Source organism: Ursus arctos, unplaced genomic scaffold (genome assembly GCF_023065955.2).
Source record: "Ursus arctos isolate Adak ecotype North America unplaced genomic scaffold, UrsArc2.0 scaffold_1, whole genome shotgun sequence".
NCBI classification, from domain to species: Eukaryota; Metazoa; Chordata; class Mammalia; order Carnivora; family Ursidae; genus Ursus; species Ursus arctos.
This window is the reverse complement of record NW_026622763.1, coordinates 60,738,845-60,758,036: the sequence shown is the minus strand read 5'-3', so window position 1 is coordinate 60,758,036 and position 19,192 is coordinate 60,738,845. Positions and strand designations below refer to the sequence as shown.

General features: G+C 35.3%; 1 protein-coding gene across 6 annotated transcripts in view; it reads right to left on the bottom strand.

Annotated features, from left to right (window-relative positions):
• The window catches only part of DNAJC10 (DnaJ heat shock protein family (Hsp40) member C10), a 59,463-nt gene that overhangs the window by 21,344 nt on the left and 18,927 nt on the right, over positions 1–19,192 (bottom strand). For all 6 annotated transcript variants that reach the window (XM_044381352.3, XM_057303257.1, XM_048214558.2 and 3 more), the window contains 8 exons: positions 13,561–13,643; positions 13,193–13,324; positions 12,539–12,632; positions 11,418–11,495; positions 7,315–7,358; positions 6,520–6,657; positions 2,200–2,289; positions 1,623–1,736 (listed from right to left, as the gene is read on the bottom strand). In XM_044381352.3, coding sequence (XP_044237287.2) covers positions 1,623–1,736; positions 2,200–2,289; positions 6,520–6,657; positions 7,315–7,358; positions 11,418–11,495; positions 12,539–12,632; positions 13,193–13,324; positions 13,561–13,643 — 773 coding nt within the window. The remainder of the gene's footprint in view (positions 1–1,622; positions 1,737–2,199; positions 2,290–6,519; positions 6,658–7,314; positions 7,359–11,417; positions 11,496–12,538; positions 12,633–13,192; positions 13,325–13,560; positions 13,644–19,192) is intronic.

Genomic DNA, 19,192 nt, shown 5'->3' with positions numbered 1-19,192 from the left:
AGACCAGGTAGTACTTCATATACAGATATATAATATACATATACACACACATATACATATTCACATATATATATACACATACATATACACACAAGCATATAGGAAAATATATTGTCAAAGGGAAAATTCTACAAAAGAGAATACAGCAGTTCCCTTCTTATCAGTGATTTCACTTTCCACAGTTTTGGTTCCCACTGGTCAAACTGTAGTCCAGAAGTATATGATTCTCTTTCTCAGGCATTGTCAGGTCAGTAGTAGCTTAACACCACATCACAATGCCTACATCATTCACCTTACTTCATCTCATCATGTAGGCATTTTACCAGCTCATATCAATTCACAAGTGTGAGTACAGTACAGTATAGTAAGAGACCATACTCATATAACTTTCATTATAGTATATTATTACAATTATCCATTTTATTATTATTGTTAAGCTTTTACTGTGTCTAATTTATGAATTAAACTCTATTATGGATATGTATGTATAGGAAAAAAACAAGTATATATAGGGTTTGGTACTGTGGTTTCAGGCATCCACTGGGGGCCTTAGAACATATCCTCTGCGGAAAAGAGGGACTACTGTATAGTGGATCCATTTTTGAGGTTTTTCTTTGTTTTTGTTTTTAAAGATTTATTTATTTTAGGGGGAGAGAGAGATAGAAAGAGAAAGACAGAGCAAGAGCGGGGTGGGGGCAGAGGGAGAGGGCAAGAGCAACTCAAACAGACTCCACACTAAGTGCAGAGCTGGACGTGGGGCTCGATCTCATGACCTTGAGATCAAGACCTGAGCCAAAAGCAAGAGTCGGACACTTAACTGACTCTGTCACCCAGGCGCCCCATAGTGAATCCATTTTTATTAAAAAAGTGTGTAAAGTTACAGGTATGTCTATTACAATGCCCATTACAATATGCATGTATACACACACATATACCTATGCCCACATACTAAAACATATGCAGAAAAAGTTTCAAAAGTTACACAGTAAATTTATAGTAGGGTTAGTAACAGGGGAGTAAATATTACATATTTTAATTCATTTTTGTGCTTACTTATATATCCTAATTTTCAAACTATGAGTACAAATTACTTACATAGACAAATAAGAATTTTATTTTATTTATTTATTTTTTAAGATTTTATTTATTTATTTGACAGAGATAGAGACAGCCAGCGAGAGAGGGAACACAAGCAGGGGGAGTGGGAGAGGAAGAAGCAGGCTCATAGCGGAGGAGCCTGATGTGGGGCTCGATCCCATAACGCCGGGATCACGCCCTGAGCTGAAGGCAGACGCTTAACTGCCGTGCCACCCAGGCACCCCAACAAATAAGAATTTTAAAAAGGGAAAGATATTCTTCTATGGTATGCATTCCAGAAAACTGTCTGATACAGATATATTACATGCCAGCTACTAAAGACAAATGAAAGTTAACTGTTTTCAGATATCACTGTAGATTTTTAATAGAAAAACAAAATCACAACAGAAGAACAAAAGCACTTAAGGGTTTCTTAACCTAGAATATCAAATAAGCATTTTTATGTTACTTAAAATGTAATTTTATGTATTGAATTAATAAGAAGGCACACTAGCAGAAGGCAGGGCAGAATGCATTTTTCTTACTTGTATATGTTCATTTTTAAGTAGAGTTTTTAGTTTCTTCAACTCAGGATCATTTGAATTTTCATGTTTTCCAAAACTAAAAAATATGAGCCACCGATGATGAGCCAACCGATCCTTAGAAGTGATAAAAAGGGAAAAAAAGTGATAAAATAATGTTAGAATCAAGAGATTCTAAGTGTTCTATTCTTTATTTCCTTGATTTAAAGTTAATTTTAGCCACCATACCCATTACTTCAAAGTACTGTCTAAAATTCAGACCCATTCATAAACATAAAATTCCAAATCAGATCCAAAGCTGCTTTGTGATCAAAATTTCGGCTTTTCTGACACTCCCGCTGAGGCCCCCATTCAGGACTGGTTATGTTGTCTTGAACTCCAGACCTACCCTAAAGTTGCAACTCCAGCAATTAAAGTTTAACCTAGAATAGCTATATACATACGTATATAAAAATATATAAAATCCTTTGAAACTTCTTTCCCTTTAGTGATGAATAAAACAAATGGTGATTTTAAAATGTTAAGACTGGAAACATTACCAACATTTACCACTTTTTATTATTATTAACAGAAATATTACCTCTAGTGTGTTTGCCGAAAGCAGTTCAAAATCTGGGAGATTATGCATTATTTCCAAATATATTTCTTTAGCATCCAATGAATTAAGGAACTAAAAGAAGAGAATCATATTGTAATCTTTTTAATCAACATCGATTTATTTTAGCATCTTTTTCCATAGAACTCTTAAGAAAAAAAAAATCACAAAAGTTAAAAACAGTTTTTGAGCTATTTATTCTAAATGTGTTTTTTTTTAAAGTATATTTGGCAATTAATAAAAAATTGTGTAACTGGGCTGTTTCTTAAAAATACTGATGTAAAATTAAAATTCCATTATCTGGAATTTTCTTTAAATTGTGGTGTGTATTCTATAATAATCCCCACAATAACCTTGAGTAACCTCTGAATTATTGGGAAAAAACTGTATTATGTTCAGATTAATTTTAATGTTCATTCATGTTTTACAGACTTTTTAAAGAATCGTTAATTAAAACACTAGACTATTTGATGATCCAAGACACTGCAATAACCCAACCAATAACAAACAGGAATTAAGAACTTACAACTGGAAAATTGGAATACTCTTTATTATAGAGGTTTTTAGAAATAAAGTCCAAATATCTAAACACCTAGGGGTTTGGCAGAGTTAAATATCCCGATTAAGACCTTATCTTAAAGATTTAAAACACAAACAAGTGAAAAAAGCACACCTCCTTTCTAACAAATTTCCTTTATATCTGTCCATATTTTATCCTTAGCATATTTTTCTCATACTCTCCCTGCTCATGTAATTCTCAAAGAAGCAGCTGTTAACGACAAAGAATGAGGTAATGGTCACATCAGTAAAATGTATTTGGGGGTGACAAAACAGAGTTTAATTATGAACACCTATGTCTGATCACTCAAATATTACTTGCAAGCCTGAAACTCCATTAAAAACTTACAGGAACTTCCATGGTATTCAGAGCTTAACTGTACTCAACACAAGAATAATCATATAGACAGAACAATGCGTGTAACATAAAAATAGAACACTGTTTTTCCTAAGTTTCTATTCTTAAAACTTGTTTTTTTTCTTAAATCTTTAGCATACTGTTAAAGAACTATATGAAATATTTTGTTACCAAAGGGGTTAAAAGGCCCAAATACTACATGCCATAGTACTACAGGTCATTGACATCAGCCACATTTATTAGAAAGATTTCACTAAAAATACTACTGATTAATCCACTAGAACCTCATTATAAACCCATTTGTCATAGAGTAAAACTCGGTAATTACACTTACAAAGGATACTGTCTAGCCTCTGAATTTCTTCCTCCCTCCCTCTTCAAGTTATTCATTATACACAGAACATGTCCCCTATAAAATGTACATGTAAATCACTGTTAAAAGGTGTAATGTGAACGTTTTCTCAATTATAGAACGTACTAAATCAGTTGAGACAATAACTCTCTGCCTCAAAATAACCTAATTATAGCATCCAGAGTTTTCTTTATATGTAATGCAAAGTTATATACCTTTTTTAGGGATTATTTCCCAATATGTGTTTGGGGAGACAGAGTTTTAACAACTTAATATAACTCCACTATATTATAGTCACTGCCCAATAAATCAGTTTATTACACATTGAGATTTTTTTCATTATCAATGGAATGCAAACAAAAATACTGGGTACTTTTAAATGGCAGATAACCACAAAATTACCTTTGATAGTATATTGGGTTTTAGAATAACATTAGGATATGAATGCTGTAAAATGTTATTGTAAATAATACATCCCCAAACAATGAGGCCATACTGTAATGACTCCCTATACTGTGTGGACATTTATTAAATAAGTGAATTTTATCTATTTTTCTTCCCAATTACCCAGTACAATTTTGTCCACAGTAAGAGCTTGGTAAATAAATGTTTGCTGAATATACTGACTAGCAAAGAGGAAAGAGATGGATCTTCTCAAATGGATGTCTAGTATTACAACTGGAATTTATCCAGGAAAGAGAGTGTTTAAGGAAGACATAAACTACATATGGCATACAAATAAATGAACTCACATTCCAACAAAACAAACCATTAAGCAGAAAACACCACCACTGGAATAAACAAGGCAAGGTTTGCCAACAGCGAAAATGGAACTGACTTTGAGAGAGATAACCAAAATGTTTATATTAGACCATACCTTTTCTGACCCAATTCAGTCTGAGGCAGACCAACAGATGTTTTACTTTTCTAAAAACTTGAATGTTTTTAGGAGTGACAAAAACCATTCAATTCATCAATCCCTGTTATTACACTTCCAGTATCACTCACTTACGTCTCCTAAGATTGCATTTAAATTTGCAGGTTTATATCAAAAAGCAGAAAGATCTCACTAAAATATGAGACTGTAGTACTGAAGGCAAGAACCTATTAAGCGAACAGGCGTGCTCATGAGCTGTGGCACAATATAAACAGAAATCTTCTATGGGGCAATCTGGCAAAACAAACTGAAATTAAAACTGCCATGGCTATTTCATCTAAACAGGTAACTAAAAAAGTACAAACTTGTTCATTACAACATTACTTATGATCATGACAAAGTAGGTAATTTAAATATCAAGAGAGGACTGATTAACTAAGTATGGCACATTTAGTCAATGGATTGTTACTCAGGGATTGCTGACTTATCTATTTATGTGTATGTTTACCTCTAGCACATAATACATAATATACACAGGCACTATATATAGTGTCCACTTATGTGTCAGATAATCTTCTAGGGACTTGAGATATAACAGCAAAAAAAATTCAAACTTAAAAATGTATTGTGGGAGAAAAATAAAAATACAAAGATAATATATTAGTGTATATTATAAGATGATAAATGCTCTACTAGCAGTGAAAGCGGATTTTAGAAAGATTTTAATGACAGGGCCACCGATTCTCCTGATATAAGTTATAGAATATGAGAAAAAGAAGAGTCAAGAATGACTCTAAGGTATTTGACGTGAATGATAAACAATGGATTTTTTATCAACTGAGACAGAGAAAACTGTGGGCGGAGCAGATTTATGGGAGAATATCAGCAGTTTAGTTATAGATATATAAGTTTGAAAAATCAGTTAATATCCCAGGGGAGATGCTGAATAGGCAGAATATATATGTCTGGAGTGGAGGTGAGAGGTCTGGGCTACTGATAGAAGTGGAGAGTTGTCAGCATGAAGTCATAATTACACGCATGTGTAAGTAGAGATCTAGAAGAGTATTTATCAAGATTTGATGGTATTTATCTGTGGGAGATTTGGTTTTAGAAGAATTCTGCATTTTTTTTTTAAAGATTTTATTTATTTATTTGAGAGAGAGAGACAGCCAAAGAGAGAGGGAACACAAGCAGAGGGAGAGGAGAGGAAGAAGCAGGCTCCCCATGGAGCAGGGAGCCCAATGCGGGGCTCAATCCCACGACCCTGGGATCATGACCTGAGCCGAAGGCAGACGCTTAACGACTGAGCCACCCAGGCACCCCTGCATCTATCTTTATACATTTCTTTTTTTTTTTTTTTAAAGATTTTATTTATTCGACAGAGATAGAGACAGCCAGCGAGAGAGGGAACACAAGCAGGGGGAGTGGGAGAGGAAGAAGCAGGCTCATAGCGGAAGAGCCTGATGTGGGGCTCGATCCCATAACGCCGGGATCACGCCCTGAGCCAAAGGCAGACGCTTAACCGCTGTGCCACCCAGGCGCCCCTATACATTTCTATACCCATATATGAATTTCTTTAATGAATTTGTGTTATCTTCATCAACATCAAGAAAGAATTAAAATACAGAAATAAAAACTAATGAAAGTTTGTCTTTTATTGTTTTCTTTTGAGGTTCCCTAGGGACCTATCCAATATCCCATTATTTATCTTAACTCTTGATAACTAGCTTGAACCTCAGTCTTCTCATTCATAAAATTAGGGAGGTGAATCATACAGTAGGTCTCCAAACTGAGTTTATATCAGAATCTAAACAGGGTGGTTTAAAAAAAAAACAAATACTGAGTCCCAGCCAAACATACTAATGATCTATATTTTAACATTAGAAAATATACATACAAATGGAAACCAATGAAAATTCATATAACCTAAGAATGTTTTCCATACTTCTGGGTTGTAAAGTGTAATGGTTTTCTACCACTGTAATATAATCCTTATAGCAGACCTTACCATTAAACAGAATCCCCAAAATTAAATACTTGTTCTAAATAATTAAATGTTTATTATAGATGAATTCATTTCCTTGTTCACTGTTTACAAAATGATATATTATGTTTGAATGTGTGTGTTCACATATATATGAAGAAATTAGTAACTCATACCAAAACACTGCTTTTCTCTTTGTCACTTAAAGTGGCTCCAGGAGGAAAATAGGCAGTAGTACTTGTTGTAATATCCAAACTTTTACAAAGGTTGTCCTGGGTGGCACAGTCCATCCATCCTACATTAACGAGACCATCCTACAGTGAAAAGAAACAAAAAACAGGTCACGTGTTAAGTAAAAGAGAAAGTTAAAGGAATTTAGCTTTATTTAGAAAACCCCAACTTTTCTATTGTAAATTTAAAACTTCCTAGAAAAAGTTTACTCAAAGAATATATGATGCAGATAAAATTGGTCTAACATATAAAAATTCTACCTAACATATACAGAAAAGATATTTTTGAGCACAGATAGGTCTTTCACAATTTTCATAAATGATAAACTCCCAGGCAGCAAAGGGAGCTCCAACGGTGTTAAAGTATCAACAACATACAGATTATACCCCCAACCATAATATGATGAGAGCTAAATATACGACGAAATAACAACAAAACAAAAACAGCAAGAAATAAAGTTTGGAGGTGACACAAACACTAATATATACCTCTTTGATTAAAGAAGAATTCATAGTTAAATTACAGGATATTCAGAAGTGAACGACAATGAAAGCACCACATGTCAAAATTCTAATTAGTTAGGAAAAAAGTTTTATAGCTATGAATATATTTATCAAAAAAACAAAATTTACAAATGAGTTAAGTGTTTAAGGAACTACAAAGAAATATTTAGAATCAATTCTTAAATGTCTTTCTTTCTTAACATGGCCATGGAGTTTTACAAAATAATTGATGCTTACCAACATGCCACTGAGCCTGAGTCGTGTCTGTGAAGTCAAACAGTCTAGAGATGAAAAAAAATGATGACATAATTTTAGCTTTATTAAGTCTGAACTTTCTTCTGCCTTTCCCCCCAAACTACCATGTTGATTCTAAGGTAACTGACTGGACTGCACTGGTACACAGTGACACATACACTAGGTAGATACTGAGGCGAAAGTCTCATTCCACACATGCAAACACACGCGCACACATGCATGCACACATTTTCCCATTCTCTCCCTAGTTTTCCAGGATTTCTAGCTAAAGGGAATCTCTTTAGGATCTTCCTCTCAAATCTCTGCTCCTATCAACAATCCCCTTGATCCAAGAGATCTCATGATTTTGGAGAAATAAAATGTAATGGCTCTATTTGATAAAATTATATATAAAGAATCTTAAATTTAAAATACGACACAATCTTTTACTTAATTTTAATTCCAGTAGTTAATATACAGTGTTAGTTTCAGGTGTACAATATAGGGATTCTACAATTCTATACATTACAGTGCTCATCATGGCAAATGTACTCTTTAAAAATCTCTAATACTTTTTTCATCCATCCCCCCACCCACTTCCCCTCTGGTAACCATTAGTTTGTTCTCTATACTTAAGAATCTATTTCTTGGTTTGTCTCTTTTTTCCTGTTCCTTAAATTCGTGTGAAATCATATGGTATTTGTCTTTCTCTGACTGACTTATTTCACTTAGGATTATAGTCTCTAGAGCTATCCATATCGTTGCCAATGGCAAGATTTCATTATATACATATATGCCACTTCTTTATCCATTCATCTATCGATGGACATTAGGGCTGCTTCCACAATTGGATATTATAAATAATGCTGCAATAACTACAGGGGGATATGTATCTTTTTGAGCTAGTGTTTTCATATTCTTTGGGTAATGACCCAGTAGAAGAATTACTGGATCATAGGGTAGTTCTATTTCCAACTTTTTGAGGAACCTCCATATTGCCACAGTAGCTGCACCAGTTTGCATTCCCACTAACAGTGCACAAGGGTTCCTTTTTCTCTGCATCCTCACCCACACTTGTTGTTTCTTGTGTTTTTGATTTTAGTCATTCTGATAGGTGTAAGGTGTGAGATGCTCAACATAACTCATCATTTTTTCACATGTGCTGGCCATCTGTGTGTCTTCTTGGTGAAATGTCTATTCATGTCTCCTCCCCATTTGCAAACTGGATTATTTGTTTTTTGGGTGTGTTGAGTTGTATAAGTTCTTTATATGTTTCCCATTCCATACATTGTCTTTTAGTTTTGTTTCCTTTGCTGTGCAGATGATTTTTATTTTGATGTAGTCCCAACAGTTTACTTTTGCTTTTGTTTTCCTTGCCTCAAGAAACATGTCTAGAAAAATGTTGCTGTGGCTGATGTCAGAGAAATTACTGCCTGTGCTCTCTTCTAAGATTTTTATGGTTTTAGGTCTCAATTTAGGTCCTTACTTCATTTTATTTTTGTGTATGGTGTAAGAAAGTGGTCCAGTTTCTCCAACACTATTTGTTGAAGGGACTTTTTCCCACTGCATATTCTTCCTCCTTTGTTGAAGATTAATTGACCATATAAGCATGGCTTTATTTTTGGGCTCTCTATCCTGTTCTATTGATCTATGTGTCTATTTTTGTGCCAGTACCATACTGTCTTGATTACTACCGCTTTGTCATGTATCTTGCATTCTGGGATTGTGATACCTCCAGTTTTGTTCTTTTTTCAATATTGCTTTGGCTATTTGGGGTTTTTGTGGTTCTGTACAAATATTAGGATTATTTTTTCTATTCCTGTAAAAAATGCTGCCGGTATTTGGATAGGGATTGTAGTAAATCTATAGATGGATTTGGATAGCATGCAGATTTTAACAATATTTGTTCTTCTAATCTATGAGCATGGAATAATATCTTTCCATTTGTACTGTTTTCAGTTTCTTTCATCACGTTTTATGGTTTTCAGAGTACAGGTCTTCCACTTCTTTGGTTAAGTTTATTCTTAAGTATTTCACTATTCTTGGTGCAATTCTAAATGGGATTATTTTCTTAATTTCTCTTTCTGCTGCTTCATTATTAGGGTATAGAAATGGAACAAGTTTCTGTATATTGATTTTGTATCCTACAACTTTACTGAATTCATTTATCAGTGCTAGTAGTTTTCGGTAGAGTTTTTAGAGTTTTCTATATTGAGTATTATGTCATTTGCAAATAGTCAAAGTTTTACTCCTTTCTTACTGACCTAGATGCCTTTTATTTCTTTTTCTTGTCTGACTGCTGTGGCTAGGACTTTTAGTACTAGGACTTTCAGTACTACATTGAATAAAAGTGGTGAGAGTGGACATTCTTGTCTTGGCCCTGATCTTAGGAGAAAAGCACTTAGTTTGTCACCACTGAGTATGATGTTAGCTGTAGGTTAGTATATGGCTTTTATTATGTTGATGTATGTTTCTTCTAAGCCTACTGTTCATGAATGGATACTGTACTTCCTCAAATGCTTTTTTTGCATCTACTGAGGTGATTGTATGGTTTTTATCTTTTCTTTTGCTGATATAAAGTATCACATTGATTGATTTGCTAATGTTGAACCACCCTTGCATCCCAGAATTAAATCCCACTTGATCATGTTGAATGATCTGTTTAATGTATTGTTGAAGATTTTTGCATCTATGCCTCTATGTGCATCAGAAATATTGGCCTATAGTTTTTTTTTTTTTTTTTTTGTAGCGTCTTCTGGTTTTGGTATCAGGATAATGCTGGCCTCATAGAATGAATATGGAAGCTTTCCTTCCTAAAATACAATACAATCTTAAAATAACTTCTTCACTATTTTCATGAAAATATTAAATAGGAATGCTAGGATACAATGAGACAGATTTAGAAGGTAACTGTAGCACTACAGAGCCTATAAAGATATGTAAAATCAATCTACCTGGGGTGAAAAGTAAAAGAATGTCAGAAAGCTTAAAAAGTTTTCTTAATGTGTGGCATGAACAGAAATCTGTGCATTAGGCCAAAATGAAACAAAATCCCTCAATGATAGACTAATTTAAGGGTTATTTTTGTTTGAAGGCAATACCTTCTTAAGATGGGCCTTACAGGATAGGATGAGTGGTTGATTTTAGCTGCAAAGCAATTTGTTCTCAATACAGTAGTGAAGCTGATCAGTAAAGTCTGCGTTAAAGACCCATGCTGGGATTAAACATATGAAAATATGTTAATGAACTGGGGTATTCTATAATAAGGGGGCTGATTTTTTACCAATCTCATTGTTTGAATTGAGTTTAATAGTTTGTGGTTTGGTACACAGAGTATTGAATTTTCAAGTTAATTTACTGGTAGAAAGGTTCCTGGAGGGGAAAATTGTCATCTTCAAATATCTTGTAAGGCAACATGTATACATTTTTGATATGTTATGTATGAGAAAAAGTCATACCAAAAAATTATTATTTTGGGAGGGCTACATCTGTCAACAAGTAATTATTTTTGCAAACTGCCAAATACATCTATGGCTATCTGAAGGTACAATTTATAATGAGAATAAACTGAAAAACTTGTCCACCAAACATAAAGTCATAAATGAAATTTTAACAAATTAGTAATTTTATAACTTATGTGTAAATTAATACAAAAGGTAAGTTTCATTAAATAAAAAATTATAATTAGATATAAACTGTAGCTAGAAGTACTGAATAATCAATTATAGTAGCATACTTAAAACTGACAGCGAGTCAAAAGGTATAAACTTCTTGTTATAATTTAACAAGTTCTGGGAATGTGATGTACAGCATGGTGATAATAACAAACAATGCCATATTATACACTTGAAAACTGCTAAAAGAGTAGATTTTAAATGTTCTTACCATGAAAAAGAAATGGTATTTATGTGACAGGATGGAAGTGTTAGCTAATGCTATGGTTATCATTTTGCAATATGTAAGTGTATCAACAGGCTGTATACCCTGAAGTTACATAATGTTATATGACAATTTTATCTCAATAAAAAAATAAAAATAAAAAGAATGTCACCTAAAACTTAAATATCTTGGTTTCTTCATCATAACAAAATAACAAATAAAATTACCTCCTCCTTTGGAACAAAAAGTGATCAGCCAGCCAACACCAGCAGCAAAAGCAGTTTGTATGGAGTTAACAAAATTTCCTTAGAAGAAAACAGAGCAAATCTCTGATTATTATTGGAATTCAGGAATTCATAAAAATCCTCTTGAAGCATATCAAATTCCTACATTGACTTTCCATTGTTTTCATCACATAAAATCTAAATTCATTATTTCATTAAGAAATAAACTGGTAACTAAAACTGGTAACTAAGGCCCCTGTGATCTGAGCTTTGTCTACCCATTCAGCTAGCCATGTTTTTCCCCATACCACTCTAGCCCACTGCCTGTCTTTTTGTTAGATTCATGGTGCAGTACTGCCAGTTTACCAAGCTCACAGTGATCTTTGAAGGCTTCCTCTTCATTTTCATGACAGAATGGGTCTGACTTCATTCAAAAAGTATTTTCTAATCCTTCCACTTTACCCCATCTGAGTTCTTTTATATTCTTCATGTTGCCCTAAGATTGCGTCTATCACAATAGTTACTACATTGCATTAATGGTTTACTAATGTCTTCTTTGCTAAAATAATGAGGCCCTTGAAAGAGGGATTAAATATTTTATTACTGCAGCTCTAACATTTAACACAGTGTCAGACACAGTTAATGATGTGAACATTTTACTAGATGTGAATACTATCATTTCATGGGAGAGTATAACTGACCTAAAGTCACTTGATGAACTAGAAGTCTAAGATTAAAGGAAAGAGTTCTTAAACTTTAAAAGTAAACTGGATAGGCAGGAATTGACTGCCTGATATAGTACACTTATGAAAGCAATAAAACACTTGGTTAACTTAAACATTCAATTGCACTTTAAAAGCTGCCATTACAACTAACATCACATCATATTCATTTCCAACATCTTAACTGTTTTAGTTTCTATACAAATATGATTCATTTGTTAAATGCCAACTATTTGGCAGAGGTCAGAAAAAATGCCAAAATTTCCTTCTAAAAAGCATGGGAAAGACACTTTAAAAATTTCAATATTATGACCAACATGTTAACGCTATTACTGAAAAAAAATTGAAATACCAATTTCAAAGTATCCCTGAAAATCAAACAAATGAAAAAAACCAAATTACCTGTCCATAATTCTGTCACGGTGCTTCTGACATGCTGCATGGCGAAACTCACTAAACTTTCCTTTGATCTGTCACCATGATATTTCACTGCAGCCTAGTATTTTTTTTTTTTTTTAGTAAAAAGAGAAACATCTTCTATTATTTCTTTTAAAAACTCAGTAAAAATAATACCAAATACTTTTAATTTTACATTATTTTGAATACAGTAAGATTTATCTCTCAGTAGTATAGTATATTTCCAAATGATATGCTGAGGATCTTGACTGTACAGATTCCACAGAAGACATTTTAACAACACTATTTATAATAGTTTTCTAGTTTCAGTTTTATCACTAGAAAAAAAAGGAGATATCAGAACTTCATATTCAATGACACAATACAGATAAAATATTTTGTGAACTAAAAAGTACAATATGCATAATGGTTCAGTTAAGACAGGAACCAATGGTAAACATTTAATTTTGAAATAAAGAAAGGTCAAAGTAACGGCTTTTAAAGTATTCATAATATAATCCAAAATGTTTATTATGACTAGAGCCTAGTTAGATGGCACCTAAAATCAGATTTAAAAATAAAAATATTCTACTGTGTTTTCTTTAGTATTTTCCTTGTCATAAAGTTCTAAATTTAAAAAATGCCAACTTTATCCCTTACCATTCCAGACCTAAAAATGAAGAGGCTGGGATAACTGTTGACTCCTTTCATTCGGCAAAGCATTCTATCATCACCACAGTTAACAGCACCAATTCGAAGTAATCCATCCACTTCTTTAGCAAAGTCTCTCCACTATGAGGAAAAAAGAACAAGTATTTCCCTGATAAGATAATTTTTCTTCCCTTGAACACTCGTCAAGCTACCCATTCTTAATGGAGAGTATTTTTATAAAATAAAACCATACATATCATGAAAGTATTTGATAACTGATAGTTATCATTACTATTAATAGAAAAAAATCATAATACATTAAAAAAAACACTCAACAGATTAGAATAAAATTTTATCAGGATGTAAAAAATACATACTGTGGGAGCTAAATCATGGCAGTGTGAACATCCTGGGGAGTAAAAGTTCACAAACCACAGTTCTCCAGAATTAACAGCAGCATCTAAAGCATATAAAACCGAAACAACTTAGAATTATTTACTAAAGGTTTGTGCATATTTTAGTTAAAATTTTGTTGTAGTCATACATCTTTCATAATACCTTTGTCATTTTCTGTACAAGTTTTTCTATACAAAGAGAACATATTACAGTTGACTCCTCAACAACACGGGCTTGGATTTTTTTTTGATAGAGTACAGTAATGTAAATGTATTTTCTCTTATGATTTTAATAATTTTTCTCCAGTTTACTGTAAGAATAACAGTATATAACATATATATAAAACATGGGTTAATCAACTGTTATGTTACTGCAAGGCTTCTAGTCAACAGAAGGCTATTAGTAGCTATGTTTTGGGAGAGTCAAAAGTTATATTTGGATTTTCAACTGCGTGGGGAGTCAGTGCCCCTAACCTCTGCATTGTTCAAGGGTCAACTGTGTATCAACTGTCAAACTAACAATACCTTAAAAAACACTCCTTTGGGCACATATTTGAACAAAGAGCAACCATGAGCTTCAAGACACTTGTCACCATGAAGCTGTGAGAAGATGCGGCACAAGGAATCAGCAGCCAAACCTCATACAGGAGTTTGTGTGGATAAGACAAATGAAGAAGAGAAACAGTGAGAGAGATGGAAATTTAAGTTCATCTACTATCTGAGGCACAGGTTAAATACCTGGGTCAATCAGTTCTGACAGCTAGTTCAAATTCTGAAAGAATGAAATAAGAGAACTACACAATGTAATAAGGACTGTGGAGATTAAATTTAATCTTTGCCCTTAAATAAGTCATTTACTTTGGAAAACTCTACTATTAGAAAAGCATTAGATCAAGGTTTTTAACAGTTTAAAATACAAATACATATTTACTAATATAATGGATCTGAATACCACATGATATCCAACCAATAATACATTATGCATTATAATCTATAAAATGACCTGATGTAAACTCTAAGAAGTGAACATTGGCAGTAATTTCTTTGACCCCGGCTGTAGCAACATGGTTTTAGATATGTCTCTAAGGCAAGGGAAACAAAAGCAAAAATAAACTACTGGGCTTACATCAGAATAAAAAGCTTTTGCACAGCAAAGAAAACCATCAACAAAAAAAGCAACCTCCTAAATCAGAGGGATATTTACAAATGATATATCTGATAACGGGTTAACAAAATACATAAAAAGTTTGTACAACCCAACACCAAAACCCCACATAATCTGATTACAAATGTGCAGGGGGATCTAAATAGGTATTTTCCCAAAGAAGATATACAGATGGCCATTAGACATTGGAAAGATGCTTATCATCACTAATCATCAGAGAAAAGCAAATCATAACCACTATGAGACATCACTTAACATCTGTCAGAACAGCTAGAATCAAGAAGAAATAACAAGTGTTGGCAAGGATGTGGAGAAAAGGGAACACTTATGTACTGTGGATGAGAATGTAAATTGTTATGGGGAGGTTCCTCAAAAAACTAAAAATAGAAATACCATATGATCCAGTAATTTCACTGGGTATTTACCTAGAGAAAACAAAAAAACTAATTTGAAAGATAACATGCACTTTTTTGTTTACTGCAGCATTATTTATAATAGCCAAGATACAGAAGCAGCCCAAGTGTCCATTGATAGACTAATAGATTAAAAAATGTGGTACAGAGTGCCTTCAGGAGGAGGGAGTTAAGATGGCGGAGGAGTAGGGGTTCCCTTTTTCAGCTGGTCCCCTGAGTCAAGCTGGATAGGTACCAGACCATCCTGAAAACCCACAGAATCAGCCTGAGACGCAGGAAGATACATCTGGATCTCTACAAATGAACATCTCCAGTGCTGAGTATTGAGGTACGACGCGGGGAGCCGAGAAACCGCGCACAGATATCGGAAGATAAACGGAAGGGGGAGGGAGCCTCCGAGCTTGGGATCCTGGAAGCGGTAGCCACCTGCACGGGGGAGCGGGCGGACTCACAGACCGGCACCCACGAGAGAGCAGACTGAGACTGTGACTTGGGAATGTGTGCACGTCCAACTGAAAACCCGAGCTCCAGAGTGCTCACTGGAACCGGACTGAGACTGGGAGCTCGGGAGCGCGCACGCGACCAGACTGAAAACCAGCGCTCCGGAGTGCACGCGAATCACACTGAAACGGAGCTAGGGAGCAAGAGTGCGGGGGCGGCTGGGGCCTGGCGGTGTTAGAAACACAAAGGACTGAGACCTGCCGGCCCTGGAAGTGAGGGCTGGGACAGCTGCTGTGGGGCGCAAAACCCGGGAAGCGCAGGGTTTTTAGTAGCACCAACAGAAAAAGAGTTAAAGAGGACAGGTGAGCTCAGTGGAGAGCGGACTGTGATCTCTCTGTTCTGAGACAGAGGCTAGGATTCGGCCACTGCTACTCTGACTCTCAGAAGAGCTACAGAAAACCTCCAGGGAAAGCTGCCAGAGAACAAAAGCCCGGAAATACCAGCTCACATTGTGCCCATCCCCATCCCCCCTCGCAGGGGACAGGGTGACTCTACCCAAACAGGGTTGCCTGAGTATCAGCTCGGCAGGCCTCTCCCCCAGAAGGCAGGCTGAAAAGTCAAGAAGCCCACATCCCTAAGGTCCCTATAAAACAAGTGCACACTGCCTGGGTCCTGGTCAATAATTTGGGCTCTGGGTATCCCCGCAACCTCTTCTCATCAGAATGACGAGAAGGAGAAATCCCCCCCAGCAAAGAAAAGATAATGAGTCTGTGGCCTCTGCCACAGAACTAATGGATATGGATATAATCAAATTGTCAGAAATGGAGTTCACAGTAACAATGGTCAAGATGATGTGTAGACTTGAAAAAAAAATTAACGAAAATATTAACAAGAATATAGAAGCTCTAAGGGTGGAAATGAGAGTGAATCTGGCAGAAATTAAAAATGATATGAATCAAATGCAGTCAAAACTAGATGCTCTGACGGCCAGGGTAAATGAGGCAGAAGAACGAATTAGTGAATTGGAGGATGGGATGGTAGAAGAGAAAGCCAAGAAAATCCAATCTCAAGAATGTAGGTTATGGAAGATTACTGACTCAATGAAACGTTCCAATGTCAGAATCATCGGCATCCCCGAGGGGGTGGAGAAAGAGAGAGGTCTAGAAGAGAGATTTGAACAAATTGTAGCTGAAAACTTCCCTAATCTAGCAAAGGAAACAAGCATTCTTGTCCAAAAGGCAGAGAGGACCCCTCCCAAGCTCAACCACGACAAACCTACGCCACGTCACGTCATGGTGCAATTTGGAAATATTAGATCCAAGGATACAGTACTGAAAGCGGCCAGGGCAAAGAAATTTCTCATGTACAAAGGCAAAAATATTAGGATTACGTCAGACCTGTCTACACAGACCTGGAATGAGAGAAAGGGTTGGGGGGGCATTTTTAAGCTCTTTCAGAGAAAAACATGCAGCCAAGGATTCTTTATCCCGCAAGGCTGTCATTCAGAATTGATGGAGAGATAAGGACCTTCCAGAATCGCCAGACACTGTCCAATTTTGTAACCACGAAACCAGCCCTATAGGAGATATTAAGGGGGGTTCTATAAAAGTAAAAAGTCCCCAAGAGTGATACAGAACAGAAAGTTACAATCTATAGAAACAAAGACTTTAGAGGCAACATGACATCATTAAAATCATATCTCTCAATAATCACTCTCAATGTAAATGGCCTAAATGCTCCCATAAAATGTCACAGAGTTGCAGATTGGATAAAAAGGCATGACTCATCCATTTGCTGTCTACAAGAGACTCATTTTGAACCTAAAGATACATTCAGACTGAAATGAAGGGATGGAAAACCATTTTTCATGCCAATGGACCTCAAAAGAAAGCTGGGGTAGCAATTCTCATATCAGACAGATTGGATTTTAAACTAAAGACTGTAGTTAGAGATACAGAATGACACTATGTTATTCTTAAAGGATGTATCCAACAAGTGGATATGACAATTATAAATATCTACGCCCCCAACAGGGGAGCAGCCAACTACATAAGCCAACTCTTAACCAGAATAAAGAGACATATAGATAAAAATACATTAATAGTAGGGGACCTCAACACTCCACTATCAGCAATAGACATATCACCTAAGCAGAAAATCAACAAAGAAACAAGAGCTTTGAATGCCATACTAGACCAGATGGGCCTCATAGATATATATAGAACACTACATCCCAGAACAACAGAATACTCCTTCTTTTCAAATGCACACGGAACGTTCTCCAGAATAGATCATATGCTGGGTCACAAAACAGGTCTCAACTGATACCAAAAGTCTGAGATTATTCCCTGCACATTCTCAGACCACAATGCTTTGAAACTGGAACTCAATCACAAGGAAAAATTTGGAAGAAACTCAAACACTTAGAAACTAAGAACCATCCTGCTCAAGAATGATTGGATAAACCAGGAAATCAAAAATCAATTTAAACAATTTATGGAGACCAACGAGAATGAAAACCCAATGGTCCAAAACCTATGGGACACTGCAAAGGCAGTCCTAAGGGGAAAATACATAGCCATCCAAGCCTCATTCAAAAGAATAGAAAAATCTAGAATGCAATTTTTATATTCTCACCTCAAGAAGCTGGGGCTGGAAGAGAAGAACAGGCCTAACTCACACACGAGAAAGCAGCTGATCACGATTAGAGCAGAGATCAATGAATTAGAAACCAGGAGCACAGTAGAGCAGATCAACAGAACTAGAAGCTGGTTCTTTGAAGAATAAATAAGATCAATAAGCCACTGGCAAGACCTATTCAAAGGAATAGAGAAAGGACCCAAATTAATAAAATTATGAATGAAAAGGGAGAGGTCACAAGCAACACCAATGAAATAGGAAGGATCATTAGAAACTTTTATCAACAGCTTTATGCCAATAAATTAAGCAATCTGGAAGAAATGGATGCCTTCCTGGAAACCTATAAGCTACCAAGACTGAAACAGGAAGAAATTGATTTTTTAAACAGACCAATTAATTATGAAGAGATTGAAGCAGTGATTAAAAACCTTCCGAAAAACAAGACTCCAGAGCCTGATGGATTCCCCAGGGAATTCTACCAAACATTCAAAGAAGAAATAATACCTATTCTCCTGAAGCTGTTTCAAAAAATAGAAACAGAAGGAAAACTACCAAACTCATTCTATGAGGCCGGTATTACCTTGATCCCCCAACCAGGCAAAGACCCCATCAAAAAGGAGAATTACAGACCGATATCCCTGATGAATATGGACGCCAAAATTCTCAACAAGATCCTAGCTAATAGAATCCAACAGTACATTAAAAGGATTATCCATCATGACCAAGTGGGATTCATCCCTGGGATGCAAGGGTAGTTCAACATTCGCAAATCTATCAGTGTGATACATTATATCAACAAGAAAAAAGCCAAAAATCATATGATTCTCTCAACAGATGCAGAAAAAGCATTTGACAAAATACAGCATCCTTTCCTGATTAAAACACTTCAGAGCGTAGGGATAGAGGGTCCATTCCTCAATCTCATAAAAACCATCTACAAAAAGCCTACAGCGAA